The sequence below is a fragment of the Mizuhopecten yessoensis genome, unplaced genomic scaffold, assembly GCF_002113885.1.
Source record: "Mizuhopecten yessoensis strain PY_sf001 unplaced genomic scaffold, ASM211388v2 scaffold4537, whole genome shotgun sequence".
Taxonomy (NCBI): domain Eukaryota; kingdom Metazoa; phylum Mollusca; class Bivalvia; order Pectinida; family Pectinidae; genus Mizuhopecten; species Mizuhopecten yessoensis.
In genome coordinates, this window is record NW_018405596.1 from 954,483 (window position 1) to 972,854 (window position 18,372).

The following is an 18,372-nucleotide window of genomic DNA, read 5'->3' on the forward strand; positions in this document are numbered from 1 at the left end:
TATTATGGTTTATAATGGCAAATGATACTTTGAATATTACATGTTAATAACTTGATTGGAATTATAACCTTGAGTTGACAGTTTGATACTTTGAAAATTTTGAGCCAGCCCTACCCCCAAGGGCTGTAGGGTGGGGCTCAAGGGAGTCAGTGTGCTAAAATTTCTTCATTTTCCTTGTTTAGAATCAGAGGTGCTAGTTTCAAATCCTTTTTAGTCTGAAATCTGTATGCTTGAAATTGAATAAGGTGGTTTTATTGTTTTTTGTCACTTTGAATAATATTTCTGTTCATGTTAAAAACGAAATCAACTCTCTGTATAAATATATCAGGTGACCGTTAAGGCCTATGGGCCTCTTGTTTTAAAACCATCACTTTTTTTTTTTTTTAAATGCTTCTATAGATCAATGCAGAATGCCATTCCGATGAATTTAATGTCTTTAGTTTTTCTGGAACATTTACCGTGAACGTTGTACGCCATTTTGAATATTTCCTTTGATCTTTTAAAAAATTTGCAATATTTTAAAACTTGTTTTACTCCAATATCAATGACAAATATTTCGTTTATTTGTTATGAAAAAGGTTTCCCCAGATATTCTCTTACATTTAAAAAAAAAATCAACTTCTTTGAAAAATTAAAATGGCTGCCATGACGTCATATCTTAAAAATCTTAAAATGGCTATAACTCAAACACAGTTGAATTTACAGCCTTTAAGTTCGGACATCATTTGTAGATAAAGTTCAGGGCTAACTTTTTTCCATCGTATATTATTACTTAAAAGGTCAAATGAAAAAGTTCGCTGTTGGGTCAAAGGTCACAATTTTTACAAAATATTCATTTTTCATTTTTACTAAAGAATTCTTCAATAGATCGATGAAGAATGTCATTCCGATGAATTTGATGTCTTTAGTTTTTCTGTAACATTTACCGTTAACGTTGTACGCCATTTTGAATATTTCCTTTGATCTTTTAAAATGCTGACAATATGTTAAAATTTCAACGATCTTCTTCTCCAATTCTGCCATTGCAATATTAACCACAATTAATACATGTATTCCTCTAGGGGCCCTTACCAACTTATGTTACTTTTTGGAGCCATTAATATTCCAAGATGGCCGCCACAAACTCTGATTGGTTAACAGCCTATACCAATATATTTCGTTAACGATATCAAACACGAGGTTTTTCTTTGGATATCATATAGAGATAGTCAAGGGCAAACTTTTTTGTTCATACTGTTTTAACAAAAAATGTCAACTTCCGGTTTCCGGCAGGGGTCAAAGTTAAAAGGCTCTATATTGGGTACCAACCTTAAAAAATCTTCTTCTTAAGTTCCACAAGGTCTAGAGTCTTGATATTTAATAATAAAGATTCTGAGATGTCGGGGTATCAGGTTTGAAAAAATGGTTGACATTGATCAACTATCAAGGTCACAATCAAGGTCACAAACTTCATATGTGCTATTTCAAGATAATGACTTCAAAAAACTTCTTCTAAAGTTCTACAAGGCCTAGAGTCCTACTATTTGATACATTAACATGGTCAGATGATTGACTATCAAGTTTGAAAAAATGATTGACCTTGAATGACTTTCAAGGTCTCACAGAGGTCATATTTGTAAAAATATTGAAACCACTTTTTCTGAATAACCAATATCTCCAGGGTAACAATAATGTTTGTCAAAGAAGCATGCTTGAATGAAGGGCTTTAAAGTGTGTGCAAATGAACGACATTGACCTACTCCAAATATCATTTCAAAGGTGAAAGTCAAAAACCGTTTTCATTTTTGTGCGATTGTCAAGTGCTTTGAGTACTCTCAGTACTTTGATTTGTACCAAGACATCTAATACATGCTGGTAATACTACATCGATTACTACGCACTCTCAATCTTAAAAGTGTGGACAGTTTACATCTCTACTGCAGTGGGTAAACATCAGCCTTTCATTGGCATGGCAAACCTGATCGATAGACAAAAAGCTAGTCTAAATTCATCATCCTGATGTACATAGTGGACGGACTATATGACTCTTACGGACTACCTTCGTCTACATGACACCGCCCATTGGCTGCCGTTATTTATCCGTACTTTCTCTGACGTCATGTCGCACTCCGGGAATCCCCCACTTCTCAGCCAGCTACTGTAGACTTGCACAGGTTATTGTTAGAAGGCCAAATCAGTCCTTACACTGAAAAGCCCGTCAAATTGTTAGCCAACAATTTCTAGTTAAATGTTGGTTTTGTAAAAATATTTCAGGAGAAGCGCAGATTTCCATTGTCGGGCCACCAAATCCAACAACAACAAATCAACAAATGGGTGGTCCATACACTAATAATAAAGGTAGGTTTGGTCACTCCGTTGTCAATTAATACACGAGTCAAACAGGCAGGTATGGTCACTCTGTGGTCAATCAATACACTAGTCATACAGGTAAGTTTGGTCACTCTGTGGTCAATCAATACACTAGTCATACAGGTAGGTTTGGTCAATCTGTGGTCAATCAATTCAATGATCAAACAGGCAGGTTTGGTCACTCTGTGGTCAATCAATACAATGGTCAAACAGGTAGGTTTGGTTACTCTGTGGTCAATCAATACACTAGTCATACAGGTAGGTTTGGTCAACCTGTGGTCAATCAATACATGAGTCAAACAGGCAGGTATGGTCACTCCGTGGTCAATCAATATACTAGTCATACAGGTAAGTTTGGTTACTCTGTGGTCAATCAATACACTAGTCATACAGGTAAGTTTGGTCACTCTGTGGTCAATCAATACACTAATTATACAGGTAGGTTTGGTCAATCTGTGGTCAATCAATTCAATGATCAAACAGGCAGGTTTGGTCACTCTGGGGTCAATCAATACACTAGTCATACAGGCAGGTTTGGTCAATCTGGTCAATCAATACACTAGTCATACAGGTAGGTTTGGTTACTCTGTGGTCAATCAATACACTAGTCATACAGGCAGGCTTGGTCAATCTGGTCAATCAATACACTAGTCATACAGGGAGGTTTGGTCAATCTGGTCAATCAATACACTAGTCAAACAGTCAGGTTTGGTCACTCTGTGGTCAATCAATACACTAGTCATACCGGTAGGTTTGGTCAATCTGATCAATCAATACACTAGTCATACAGGTAGGTTTGGTCAATCTGGTCAATCAATACACTAGTCATACAGGTAGGTTATGTTAATCTGGTCAATCAGTACAATGGTCATACAGGTAGGTTTGGTCACTCTGTGGTCACTCTGTGGTCAATCAATACACTAGTCATACAGGTAGGTTATGTCAATCTGGTCAATCAGTACAATGGTCATACAGGTAGGTTTGGTCACTCTTTGGTCAATCAATACACTAGTCATACAGGTAGGTTTGGTCACTCTGTAGTTAATCAATACACTAAGTCATACAGGTAGGTTTGGTCACTCTGTGGTCAATCAATACACTAGTCATACAGGCAGGTTTTGGCAATCTGTGGTCAATCAATACAATGGTCTAACAGTCAGGTTTGGTCACTCTGTTGTCAATCAATACACTAGTCATACAGGTAAGTTTGGTCACTCTGTGGTCAATCAATACCCTAGTCATACAGGTAGGTTTGGTCACTCAGGTAGGGTTGGTCAATCTGGTCAATCAATACACTAGTCATGCAGGTAGGTTTGGTCACTCTGTGGTCAAACAATACAATGGTGAAACAGGCAGGGTTGGTCAATCTGTGGTCAATCAAGACACTAGCCATACAGGTAGGTTTGGTCACTCTGTAGTCAATCAATGCACTAGTAATGCAGGATACACTAGTCATACAGGTAGGTTTGGTCTCTCTGTGGTCAATCAATCCACTAGTCATACAGGTAGGTTTGGTCAATATGTGGTCAATCAATACTCTAGACATACAGATAGGTTTGGTCACTCAGTGGTGAATCAATACACTAGTCATACAGGTAGGTTATGTCAATCTGGTCAATCAGTACAATGGTCATACAGGTAGGTTTGGTCAATCTGTGATCAATCAATCCACTAGTCATATAGGTAGGTTTGGTCACTCTGTGGTTAATCAATACACTAGTCATACAGGTAGGTTTTTGGTCAATATGTGGTCAATCAATACTCTAATCATACAGGTAGGTTTGGTCACTCTGTGATGTGGTCAATCAATACTCTAGTCATACAGATAGGTTTGGTCACTAAGTGGTCAATCAATACACTAGCATAGTCATACAGGCAGGTTTGGTCACCCAGTGGGCAAACAATACAATGGTGAAACAGGCAGGTTTGGTCAATATGTAGTCAATCAATACTCTAGTCATACAGGTAGATTTGGTCACCCAGTGGTCAATCAATACTCTAGTCATACAGATAGGGTTGGTCACTCAGTGGTCAATCAATACACTAGCATAGTCATACAGGCAGGTTTGGTCACTCAGGGGTCAAACAATACAATGGTGAAACAGGCAGGGTTGGTCAATCTGTGGTCAATCAAGACACTAGCCATACAGGTAGGTTTGGTCACTCTGTAGTCAATCAATGCACTAGTAATGCAGGTAGGTTTGGTCACTCAGTGGTCAATCAATACACTAGCCATACAGGTAGGTTTGGTCACTCTGTAGTCAATCAATGCACTAGTAATGCAGGTAGGTTTGGTCACTCAGTGGTCAATCAATACACTAGCATAGTCATACAGGCAGGTTTCGTCCCTCAGTGGTCAAACAATACAATTGTGAAACAGGCAGGTTTGGTCAATATGTGGTTAATCAATGCACTAGTCATACAGGTAGGTTTGGTCAATATGTGGTTAATCAATGCACTAGTCATACAGGTAGGTTTGGTCAGTCCGGTCAATCAATACCCTAGTCATACAGGTAGGTTTGGTCACTCAGGTAGGGTTGGTCAATCTGGTCAATCAATACACTAGTCATACAGATAGGTTTGGTCACTAAGTGGTCAATCAATACACTAGCATAGTCATACAGGCAGGTTTGGTCACCCAGTGGGCAAACAATACAATGGTGAAACAGGCAGGTTTGGTTAATATGTGGTCAATCAATACTCTAGTCATACAGGTAGTTTTGGTCACTCAGTGGTCAAACAATACACTGGTGAAACAGGTAGGTTTGGTCACTCTGTGGTTAATCAATACACTAGTCATACAGGTAGGGTTTGTCACTCTGTGGTCAATCAATACACTAGTGATACAGGTAGGTTATGTCAATCTGGTCAATCAGTACAATGGTCATACAGGTAGGTTTGGTTACTCTTTGGTCAATCAATACACTAGTCATGCAGGTAGGTTTGGTCACTCTGTGGTCACTCAATACACTAGTCATACAGGTAGGTTATGTTAATCTGGTCAATCAGTACAATGGTCATACAGGTAGGTTTGGTCAATCTGTGATCAATCAATACACTAGTCATACAGGTAGTTTTGGTCAATCTGGTCAATCAATACACTAGTCATACAGATAGGTTTGGTCACTCAGTGGTCAATCAATACACTAGTCATACAGGTAGGTTTGGTCAATATGTGGTCAATCAAAACTCTAGTCATACAGGTAGGTTTGTACACTCTGTGGTCAATCAATACACTAGTCATACAGGTAGGTTTGGTCAATATGTGGTCAATCAAAACTCTAGTCATACAGGTAGGTTTGGTCACTCTGTGGTCAATCAATACACTAGTTATACAGGCAGGTTTGGTCACTCTGTGGTCAATCAATATACTAGTCATACAGGTAGGTTTGGTCACTCTGTGGTCAATCAATACACTAGTCATGCAGGTAGGTTTGGTCAATCTGTGGTCAATCAATACACTAGTCATACAGGTAGGTTTGGTCACTCTGTGGTCAATCAGTACAATGGTCAAACAGGCAGGTTTGGTCACTGTATGGTCAAACAATGCCATGGGTAAGCATAGTAAGTGCTATACTCAATCAATACAATGCAGGCAGGTACAGTACTGACAGCCTATGCATAATCAATACATTGGTCAAGAAGGTATAGGTACTGGTTACTATAGTCAATCAGTACAATGGTCAAGCAGATAGATACTGACAGTCTATGGTCAATCAAAACAGAGGTCAAACACATCTGTAGGTACTGAATTCTGTGGTCATTCAATATTGTTGTCAAGCTGGTAGATGCTGGTCAGTCTGTGGTTAATTAATGTAATAATCAAGCAGGCAGGTATTGGCTACTTGTGGTCAATCCATTAAAGAAAGCTAGTCTAGAACTATTACTGTAAGTCACCGATATTTTTGAGTTACTTTGTAAGGGGAAACAATCACGAATTCAGATATATCACAAAATGCTGTGTACCAGGAAATGTTTGATGCATTTTAACTTTCACCTTCATATGATAAGGGGAAAATCATTGGAGTAAATAACAGTTCACATTATAACATATATAGCAATAACTTGCAGAGGGTGAAATCAACACTTATATATAAGGTCTGTAACATATATAGCAATAACTTGCAGAGGGTGAAATCAACACTTATATATAAGGTCTGTAAAGATTTTAATGGTGAAGGGCGAAATTTTCCTGGTACATATACATTTTTTTATGGTAATTTCTCAGACACAATTGAAATACAAGCATTCAGATGGTGTTGTTCTTTTGGAGGCACAGTAGTCTAGTCTTAGGCCACCTGGCTCGTGACCGTGGGGTTGCAGGTTAGAGTCACATCAGGGCACTGTGTTGTATTCTTGTTCCAGTCTACACAGCTGTAAATGAGTATGTGGTTGGACAGTGCTGGAATTGTTGAATGCTAGCTGTGAGTGCCAAAATGGCAGCACCGGCTGTATACTCTCCAGGCAGATGAGAAAGATATTGGCTGGTTGCAAAGGCCCTATAACCGTGGATAATAATTTGTGAACCGCTTTGAGACGACCTACAAACTAGGTTGTGATAAAGTGGTATATAAGTACCTTGAATTATTATTATCATTATAATCCAAAAAGTAAGAGGTCTACTAGAGATTACATGTAAAACCCTAGCCTGGCAATTTTTCTCCTCTTTCATTTACATTCTCTTTTATACCTTGTCATATGCCATTTATTTGTAAACAACTGTTTACTCAATTTTCTCTGTTTTTCAGTTGATGGCAGAATGCCTGGAGCTGTTCAACTACCCAGAGCAGAAAGAAATGAGACAGAACAACAGAGACAGGACAACGAGCTAGTACGCCAAACCCAGCGTGTCAATATTGACAATGAGCTGGATCTACCTAGCTACAAAATGGATGCAAAACCAAGAGGTACTGCATACGATTATTTTTAGAAAAGAAAAGAAAAAAAAAGTTTTTTTCCAAGAAATTCTCCTCGATTGATTGAAAAAAGGGTTTCAAATGTGTTTCCATGAATATTGTATGTAGAAATGTAATGGTGCTTAAAGCCAGATTTTGTATACTAGTAGGTATAAAACACAAATACTGTATATCGGGGATTTTCGCTGCAGGTTTTTTTCCAAGAAATTTCACCTCAATTGATTGAAAAAAAAGGGTTTCAAATGTGTCTCGATAGATAATGTGTGTAGAAATGTAATGGTGCTTATAGACTTTTTACAGGTAAAAATACAAATTATCTATGTCGAGGATTTTTCGCCACAATTTCATTTTCATCTTTTTCACTGTCTCTAATGAGGGCAAATTTTGAATTTAGAATGTAAGTAAACATCATAATATACATCGTAATTAAATGTGAAGGGTTTGGGGGAAACTTACACAAATTGATTTCATAGGCGAAGAGTGAAAGCTGGACTGGGCAAAATTTTCCCAGTATGCCGTACCTAAAGAAAAATTCTCAGTTGACCCATTGTGATCCCTTTATGTGTGATGATGAATTGACCTTCTGTAAACAATTCAGATTTAACTTAAACTTTTTCTCCAAAACTACTGAACAGATTTCATTAGAATACTGCAGGAAGATTCTGTAGCCGATCCAATTCTAAAATTGTGAATCATATAGATCCAAACCCCCAAGTGCTGTCAAATTGGCTATAATTTTTAGNGGGGGGGTAATAAAGTATATTTTATTTGCTCTTCAAGGATTGTATGTACCTTTTTTCACAACAACAACTAACAATAGCATTACAACTCAGGTGACTGTTAAGGACACATTTTCTTTAGTTGGAAGCTAGTATTTTTTGGCAGGGACAAATAGTAAATAACCTAACTTGTCCTTAACTGAAAAAAGCTTAGTATGAGAATCTTGCATAGTTAATGTCAAAATATTTTACTTGGATTTTACCTTACAGTATTCTCATTCCAATAGGAAGTTTCATGTCACCTACATTCGATTCAATAGTTTTTCTATTTCATGTTTAGGATCTTACCTCAGAAAGTCCCACGCCTGTAGTCATGAAGCCGTCCTTGTGTACAAACTCCGGTTCCCTCCTTTAACAAAACTTTGTGTTTCTGTAGTAAATTAATAAAATTTCACATTTCGTCAGTGATTTTGAAGAATTTTTGAGAGACATAATTGTCCAGTTACTGAAGGCTGACTTTCAATGGAGCTAATGGAAAATGGGAAGGGCATATGTAAATATAGCGGAATACTGTTTTCAATGTTTACACTTTGACATTTTGACAAAGTCACGAGATGTGAGGAAGTTAAAAAGAAAGTGGGTTGGAGCATAGAACCCATGCTTGTGAATGAGAATGATTTAATGGATACAGGTCCTAAACTAGTATCATTGATGTAGGGCTACCAACTAATCTATTTAACAAATCCTGTGGACTATACAAAGCCAAAAAAGTTAGCGTCTAATCTGTTAATACTTATTATTAATATACCTCTACTTGATTTACTCTATATAAAAGTAATTGGTTAAATCGAATATATCCCCACTTTTGCCTGACTGTGTTTAAGTCCTGTGTGTTAGTCTGGGAACTAAAACACACCTACACTCGTGTGTCCGCCAAGCCAATCAGGTGAGAGGTGGGCGGAGCTTGCTACTGAACTCGGAAGCGACGCCTGAGGTGGGCGGAGCTTGCTACTGAACTCGGAAGCATTTGGCTCCATGCGATCAAAGGGGTAGTTGGGATATACAGCTTATGGTTTACAAATATTTTCAAGTTTAAACTATCTTTGCAATGTGTATCGGTTTAATAAAACGGTTAAAGTATGGGGTTGATGGATATAGCAAGTTTCTGGTGTCCCTTGACCATGCCTATTTCCCTCGGCTTCGCCTCGGGAAATATACCTGGTCTGGGGACACCAGAAACTTGCTATATCCATCAACCCCATACTTGACCATGCCTATTTCCCTTGGCTTCGCCTCGGGAAATATACCTGGTCTCGGGACACCAGAAACTTGCTATATCCATCAACCCCATACTTTAACTGTATAATAACACGGCTTGTCGGAATAGAGTTGATAAAGACAATAAGGTAGCTGAAGGATCTGACATGATGTATTCTTTACCTGTGTTTTATTTTATTTGTAGGTGTTTGTGTGATCATCAACAACGAGAAATTTTACAAGGTACCAGGTGATGACTGCAGCAAGGAAATGCCAGACCGCATCGGGACACACAGAGACGCAGGTTAGAGTGTTTGTGCTTTGTAGTTATAGCCATTTACATGTATGGTTACTGTATTTTCAAACATGTTCCAGATATTATGACATACTTACTAATAAATACGTTTTTTTTTGGATATGCGATACGACACAATTGCTCTAACCCATATCAGCCCTTGCCGTATCACACCCCAAAACCCGTATCAGCCCCCACCGTATCACACCCAAAAACCTGTATCAGCCTGCAAAACCCATATCACACCCCCTTGGGAAAAAAAATCGTTTTTCAATATTTCAAAATTAAAAATAAATCATAAGATAGTAGTTTGTATTAGTAAGTATGTAATAAACAGAATAAAACACACCTTTTTCCATATCACACCAAGTATCAACCCTCGACCAATATCAGCCCTCGGGCCTGGGGCCCTTGGGCTGATATTGTAGTCTCGGGTTGATACTTGGTGTGATATGGAAAAAGGCATGTATTATTCTCTATATATTACATAGCAAATGAACTCCATGCACCACTCATCCAGAAATATAAAAAAAATTGGCAGTATAGAAATTGCTAGCATTTTTTTCGCACTGAGTATACTAGGGGGAAAATATCCACACACTATTATTATCCCTCACAACAAAAGTTTGAGGGTATATAGGATTCCGCCCGTACATATGTTACACTCTTTGTCATCGCTCTAGCAACTTCATTCCTCAACAGAATTTCATACAAGTGTTTAGTATGGCAATACCTTGAACAAATTTGCATTTCGGGTTTCTATGTTGAAGGTCAAGGTCACTTATACTATATTTAGAAAAAAAATTGTTATCACCCTAGCCACCTCATTAATGAACGGAATTTCATGAAACTTCATACAAGTGTTTGGTATGGCAATGCCTTCACTAAGTTCTCATAGTCAAGGTCACTGATACTATGTTTAGAAATAACTTTGTCATAGCTCTAGCCACTTTATTTCCTCTTACATATGCAACAATGTGTGAATGTGAGGGTCTTTGTATCACTTGTGAGCCTTGTTTGTTTTTCAATTATCGATAAAAAGAGTGCATAAATTTCAGAACCACTGCCAATGCAAAAACTGATACGCTGTGATCAGTTTAACTCATTCACCCCTGAAATTTTATAATGAACTATTCCAAACAATGAATTGGAAGAGTTCAAATGTGTCTACAGGAATGTTCTCTTACACTATACAGAATAGTCAGATATGCCTTGAGGGACTTCAATTTTAAGTTTTGCTGGCGAAACCGTGAATATTAAACTCATGAAATGTTGATGTAGCTGCTATCAATGCTAATATGAGCATATTTGCTGTTTGATGTGGAAGCTACACATTAAATATCTGTAAATATGAAAAAAACACCTTTTTTCTTTAACAGAGAGATTGACTACCGTTTTCCGAAAGCTTGACTTTAGAGTTGAAACATACAACAATCAGACCGATATTGAGATGGCTCAGCTGCTGAGCGGCGTAGGTTATCGTAATCACAATGATTTCGATTGCTTTGTCTGCTGTATTTTGACCCACGGGGCTTCAGGACACATCTTTGGAAGTAATGGAAAGATGGTGAGGATTGATATATTGACAGGATTTTTCCGGGCTCAGGTGTGTCCATCTCTAGCTGGGAAACCAAAGCTGTTCTTTATCCAGGCCTGTCAGGGAAGGGACAAACAAGGAGGTGAGATCTCTCAAAATACATTTTGATTAAAAACAAAAAATCATAATAAATTTTTCAGAATTCTACGGGTTTACCCCAAATGAGATCTTAAGTAGGTATATGTCACAAAAATCAAAGAAATTTATTCAAATGGCATCATATACTGTTAATTATTTTAGCTATTACTATATTTTTGAGCTTTCTGTGTTAATGTGAAAACATAGAATTAAGCCAATCACTAAATATAAAACAAATTAGTGTATTCAGAATTAAGGGGGCATCACGGTGAAGTAACTTCTATTTTTGTCTTTTTTTCAAATAATGCATAAACATATCAAGTGAGACTCCTTATGGAAAATAACGATCAGATTTGGCTGAAATAGATTAATAAAAATGATTAAATCTAAGAAAATCATCAGTATTTCTACCTGTCTGACCAACGTTTTTGTTCAGGGATTTCCCTCTACTAGTGCATGCGCATAGCACACAATTTCTTTGTAAACAAAATGACTGGCCGTGTGAAGTAAGCGAAAGAAAAGTGTTGTACCGTTTCAGCTACGAAGCGAAAAGTTGTCAAATGGTCAAAAGATAGCGCAAGGGGTACGTTACAGAATCATTATTGCAGGTGGGAAGTATTCAAGGAGAAAATAACTGCCCTAGCAGTTAGTACGGTGCATGTATTCTTCCGGTAGCCAGTTCAGCTGAAATGGAATCGACAGAAATGCTAGCGCTCTTTATGTTATGAAAAAATATCTAAAACTATTAACCTCGCTAGTATCTTTGTCTGAGTTTGAACACAGATGAACTTAGTTTAATATGTTAATGGGCATGTATCAGAGACAGTTTACTTTGTGTTTCTATAATTATACAGTGGTTTATGTGAAAGGAAGGGATAAGTGACTGGTTAGTTTGATTTTGCCATGAGGCCCTCCAAGGGATAACTGTTGTGACGGTTCAGGATGAATAACTGAGGAAGGAAAACCTACTTATAATAAATAGGATCGCATAACATTTATTTTTTAAATCGTAATTTTTCAACACTTCATGTTTTTATTTGATGTTGACTTAGAATGTATGATCATGTAACAACATTTTCTCTATAAAGAATAAATTTTCGACTTCAGATAGAATCGGAATACATATTGAAAACAGGGGAAAAAATATTTGTTTACGTTGTAAAAATGATGCGAGTTGCTGATAACTACAGCTTCTGTTTCGGACAAAAATGAAATGATTAAAGAAAAGTTGTCTCAACATAAAAAAGGGTACATTTACAAGAATGCTTAAATCTATGTAAAGTATTGAAAAAATATAATTATCAAGTATCTCAACATGTTCCATATCTGACACATAATTATAAGGTGTTTAGCCCCGTACCATCTGTACCGGCCACATTCAGGTACTAAATTCAATATATATTTAAATGTATCTACTTTATGTTTATGCCTATTATCATTGTTGACATCAATCTCATTAAAATCAGATGTTAATAAAAAAAAGCTATTAACGTGATAATGAACAGCTGTATTTATTCAGATTGTGTTGACATTTAATTGTAAATGTATGAGAAGGCTGTGATAAATTGTAAAAAGTTGTGCCCCATCCCTTGTTCAATTTTATTGGTAACAAATATGTTTAAAGCTAAATAAATTTTAATTCTGAATATTGACAAGTGTGCAATTAACTTCTGATGATGAATACCGACTTAGAAATCATGTTGCTTGGTTTCATTGTGCGGTAAGAAGTTGCAGTTGCCCAAAGTCCCCTCTCTGGGACCCCTTTGGAAACTGTTTCATCTCGCTCAGACACTTGTGTTTACTGCCTAGTCAGGTGACGTTATCGGCGCTATTTTTAGCGGGATTTCCGGAATAATTCAAGCGGTCAAACTGGACATTTGGAATGGACTATGAATATGGGGATAGCGAGATAACATAAGTGGAAGTGCATACAACACATACATTCATTACAAAAACTATGGCACTTCACGTGATGTTCCTTTAATGTACTAATCGCTAAAAATAAAACAAATTAGTGTATTCAGTCTTCAACAAAAATCATGCGCTCCAAGTCAATATCGGTTTTTATCGGTGGACATGTGATACACTCCTGGCCAATCACTTGTCGGGAATAATATGAAAAAATAATAATAGACATGAAAATAAGGCTAATCAAGTGTATGACAAGTCTAGACTGGTTCAGTACCCAGTCAATATGTATCAAGAAGTTCTGGAGAAGAAAATTACAAATACCTATAGGATCTTACACAAGTTTCCATTTCATATAAGATTATTGAAATGAGTCTTAAGAAGTTTTCAATTTAGCGAGCCTCTGGCGAGCTGAATTGAAAAATTCGTGATGAGTTTCATAAATTTCATATGAAATGACAACGAGTGTAAGATCCTTTTTATCACATAATCAAGATTTGTGGCATTTATTCGTGTAAAACGACAATTTTCATGTAACCTTGAAATGTAAAAAGTCGCCATTTTGACTCCAGTGCTTAAGTCTGTGACGTCATGTTCTTGTCCTAAGCGTGACGTCACAATTGAAACAATTGAAACTTGTAACCAATCATGGGGCTGATAGGTCATATTACATGGGTTAATACGCAAAAGAATATGATATGGGTATGTTCACTGGATAACACAGCACATTGTGTGATAAAGTTAATGCTGCTTTCTAAAACATATTGTTGTCTTATTCATTAGGCTATGACATTGAAGCAGACACTGCCCCAATACCAATGTATCAGCCAGAAAGACGAGACTTAATGGTCGACATTAATGGACGAGAGATGATTCCGGATGAGGCAGATTTTATTCTCGGGTATGCAACTGTACCAGGTTATGTGTCCTACCGGAGTCGGAGCCAGGGCAGCTGGTTCATCAACAAACTTGTTGACATGCTCGACAAATATGCCTACAGGTTGGTAGCTTCATATCTAATGTCAAATATGTATCTAAACCTGAAACATGTGTCTAAGACTTTTGAATTGGTCAGTCACAAAAACCTATGTCTAAGACACTAAAGATTAATCATTCACCAAAAACAAGTGTCTAAGACACTTTATCATTCACCAAAATAACGTGTGTAAGACACTTAATCATTCACCAAAAACAAGTGTCTAAGACACTTTATCATTCACCAAAATAACGTGTGTAAGACACTTAATCATTCACCAAAAACAAGTGTCTAAGACACTTTATCATTCACCAAAATAACGTGTGTAAGACACTTAATCATTCACCAAAAACAAGTGTCTAAGACACTTTATCATTCACCAAAATAACGTGTGTAAGACACTTAATCATTCACCAAAAACAAGTGTCTAAGACAATTAATCAGTCACCAAAACCAATGTCTAAGACAATTAATCAGTCACCAAAACCAATGTCTAAGACAATTAATCAGTCACCAAAACCAATGTCTAAGACATTTGAATTGATCTGTCAAAGTTTCCATAGTTCAGTGGCGGATCCAGAGGGGTTTTTGGCCCCACCCCCCCGAAAAATAAGACAAAAACCAGATAGGTCTCTGGATCAGCCACTGTATTTACATATGTGTGTCTGATAACTGCAGCATTGAAAACATCCTGGAAAATTATCAAACCAATCTAAACCATCAATTATAAACTGTATTACTGTGGCATGTTGTAGAATCAGGGAGTAAAGTCAATAAATTTGATTGACAGGAAGGAGAGTTAAGCATCGGTTATTTTTAACCAAATGTACTTTGCCTTACGTTTGTGAATTATCAATGTTTCCATAGCATTTCTTCAGTGAATGTATCCCAGGATACAAATGTATAGATGTACGTACAAGAATGAAAAAAAAATAGAAGTTTCTAACACATGGTTTTGTTATAGGTACGACCTGCTGAGTGTGTTGGTGAAGGTGAATGAGGAGGTGGGGAACGCCATAGCCAATATTGATGGAGGGCAGTACAAACAGATTCCAGCTCCCCTGGTTACGCTAAGGAAGAAACTCTACTTCCGCTGAACCTACCCTTCGGGTCATGGATTATTTTTTTTATTTTTTTTTTTATTTTGTGATATGTTGATTTTAATTTGAAGCATTTGTATTGTTGCTGTACATCTTATCAAATTCAAAATCTGAAGAGTTGAGAAATATTTCATAAATTTTATATGAAACGGAAGTTTATGTAAGATTCTGTTTGTCATTTAAACAGAAATCACGAAAACCTAATTTTCTCAGACTGACTTGAAATTTGAAATCTGAATTGTTTGTGACATCATAATGCTGTTGGGTGTCTAAGGCTAAAGAGTTTTGATGTCAATCCCTGATTTTTTTTCCAAATACATTTAAGTTTAAACCAATTTTCATAACACTTCCAAATATTTCTAATTTATCCTTTAACTGGTTCATGATTGTTTGTCATTGTTAAAATCATGTTAAAACATGCGATAGTATACAGTTACGGACTTTTGGGAATGTGCATATGATGTTAATATGAACCTGAAAAAGTGATATTGTCCGAGTTTTTGAGAACTGGTCACGTGTATAGGATCCAGCCAATGGGTTTGCAAGAAATTATTAAATAAATTATAATGTACCCTGTGGATGCCTTCAGGATCATTTCATTTTATATTGTGGTATTAAATATTTAACTCATCCTATCATGATTGTTTGGAAATTGTCCAGTGCCCTAATATTTGTATTTTGGCTAATATTCTGAAGAAAAAAAATGCTTTAATAGTTGATAGCTAATTTGAAGCCTTGTCATGATAACTGGGTCCTGCTGTATTGAAATTCATAATCTCAAAACAAAGCAAAGTCAAAGTATCATATATATCTAGTAAAATTTTATATTCATAAGAATTGAAAAAAGAACACTTATTTCCTTGGATGAAAAACTATCATCATATTACAACAAGAATTACGTGTAATTATATGTCTCGCCGTTACCTGCTTTGTGTTTTCACACACAATTTATGCTTATAGCATTTTAAAATAAATTCCGTCAGAGAGGAGAATCTTCATAACCATGTGGTAAGCTGCGAATACAGGTTTTACCCCTGGATTTAATGAGTAAGACGGCATTTTCTCGAAAACAATAAAGTGGTACCGGTACATATATTCCGCTTTTATCACATGCGTACTGTCGGGTTTTACCGCTGGATTTAATGAGTAAACGGCATTTTCTCGAAAACAATTAAGTGGTACCGGTACATATATTCCGCTTTTATCACATGCGTACATGTCAGGTTCTACCACTGAATTTAATGAGTAAGACAGCATTTTCTCGAAAACAATAAAGTGGTACTGGTACATATATTCCGCCTTTATCACATGCATACATGAAAACTGAGATGGATGCATTTATGGGTGTAGCTAATATGCACTGTTAAATATGTGCAATGAAGTGTTTCTGAAAGTAAATATGCTTAATAACTGTAAATACTTAAGGTGGGTATAAAAATCAAAGTAAATCTGACAATTAGTAAAAAAATTATGTCCAATTATAAAAATCACCCAAAATTCTAAGTTTTCTGCCCAAGAAATGGAGCCAAGCATTTGAAATCTCTGTTTCCAACCCGCAATACAAATGGATCCAAGCATTTCAAATCTCTGTTTGTAAACCGAATTTACCTACTGAGCTAAAAACAAAAATTTAACATTAGCTGGCCAAAAAACACAAAAAATCCCCAAAAATTGATATGGTCATTTGAGCAAGAAACCTGTAATATATGTTGAAGTACAGTGTATACTGAAGGTTTGTATTAAATTGGAAGTAAATCTGACAATTATTAAAGAAGTTATGTCCAATTCTCAAAATCACCTAAAATTCTATGTTTTTGGCCCAAAATATGTATAAAAAAGAAGAAAAAAATGGAAAACAAAAAAATCCCAACTTTGACTTCATTATATGAAAGGTAGACTCCAAAAGAACCTTCACGCAAAATTTCAACACCGTAATGCCATTATTAACTGATTAAGAAGCATAAAACGAAAACTTAACGTTGAGCTAAACGCAATGTTTGATGCCATCGCCGTTGTGGGAAAAGCAACACCTTAGTCTCGCTTTCGCTCCTCCGACGTGGCAAGAAAAATTATGGAAATATTCATATTTTTAAACAATCACTTAAACACAATTGATTTACCAATAGTTTTAATTCATCACTGGGTACAAAAGCTTTATACAGCAGGGGCTTTGTTTTCTTCTTGAAGCGATGCAATCCTCATAGTGCTGTGGGTTGCTAAACATATGCTTAAAACATGGTTGAAATCTTCTTGTAGAAACTTATATCAAATAATGTATGACATTTTCTGTTGTAAATATGAGTGCAAAGCAATTATCTATGGAAGATTTAACTGTAAATAAATGTAGTATTACTGCAAATGTCAACCAATTGTTTTAAAATATTTTTGTACATTTGTGTGAGAAATACAATAGTGTATTACATTTAGATAAATAATTTGATATATTTTGTTGTTATATGTTAACATTTAGCTCACATGAAGTAATCTGTGACCTTTGCTTATATGCTCTCACTTGTGGTTCCAGGTCATTTAGAATCATACCTTTGCTAATATAAACTTACCTGTGGTTCAAGGTCATTAAGAACCATTCCTTTGCTTACATATGCCTCACTTTGGCCTTTAGTTGAGCGTTCGCCCCTGTTAGGAAGGCTTTGGGTTCTGCCCCCTTGCTGAGACATACCCGAGTCTGTAAAAATGGTAGTTTCTACTCCTGCTTAACTTAACACTCAGCAATTTAGGAGTGAGACGACTGGTTCGCCTGTTGTCAGTATAATCTGACCAGATGGGATGGCCTGCTGGGTGTCTTCGGTAGTATGTTTCAATGCGGTAGCACTATAAAGTCGGCATCAGTTCCGCACTATCACAAGGAGACAAACACGAACATATCGCAGCCTCCCAAAGCACACACGCATACACTACACGCTTGCATTTTGCACATAGGGGAGGCCGTCCTTAAATGACCAAAGCAGTTGATAGGACGCTAAACAATACTAAACCAAACCAAACCAAACCTGTGGTTCAACGTCATTTAGAACCATACCTTTGCTAACATCAGCTCACCTGTCACTCCATGACCAAAGAATGTTACCTTTTCGTAATATCTTCATTAACCCCTCCCTGCAATAAAAAACAAAAACAAAAAAAACTTTGCAATATAAGCTTACCTGTATCCGACTC

At 36.6% G+C, this 18,372-nt stretch overlaps 1 protein-coding gene across 2 annotated transcripts in view; it reads left to right on the top strand.

Moving 5' to 3' along the window:
* Positions 1 to 17,946, top strand: part of LOC110449259 — a 32,558-nt gene extending 14,612 nt beyond the window's left edge. For both annotated transcript variants that reach the window (XM_021496008.1, XM_021496009.1), the window contains exons 7-12: positions 2,254 to 2,337; positions 7,098 to 7,256; positions 9,447 to 9,545; positions 10,916 to 11,215; positions 13,903 to 14,119; positions 15,060 to 17,946. In XM_021496008.1, the coding sequence (XP_021351683.1) occupies positions 2,254 to 2,337; positions 7,098 to 7,256; positions 9,447 to 9,545; positions 10,916 to 11,215; positions 13,903 to 14,119; positions 15,060 to 15,192 (992 nt within the window). In that variant the 3' untranslated portion in view covers positions 15,193 to 17,946. The remainder of the gene's footprint in view (positions 1 to 2,253; positions 2,338 to 7,097; positions 7,257 to 9,446; positions 9,546 to 10,915; positions 11,216 to 13,902; positions 14,120 to 15,059) is intronic.
* Positions 17,947 to 18,372: the final 426 nt, after the last annotated feature.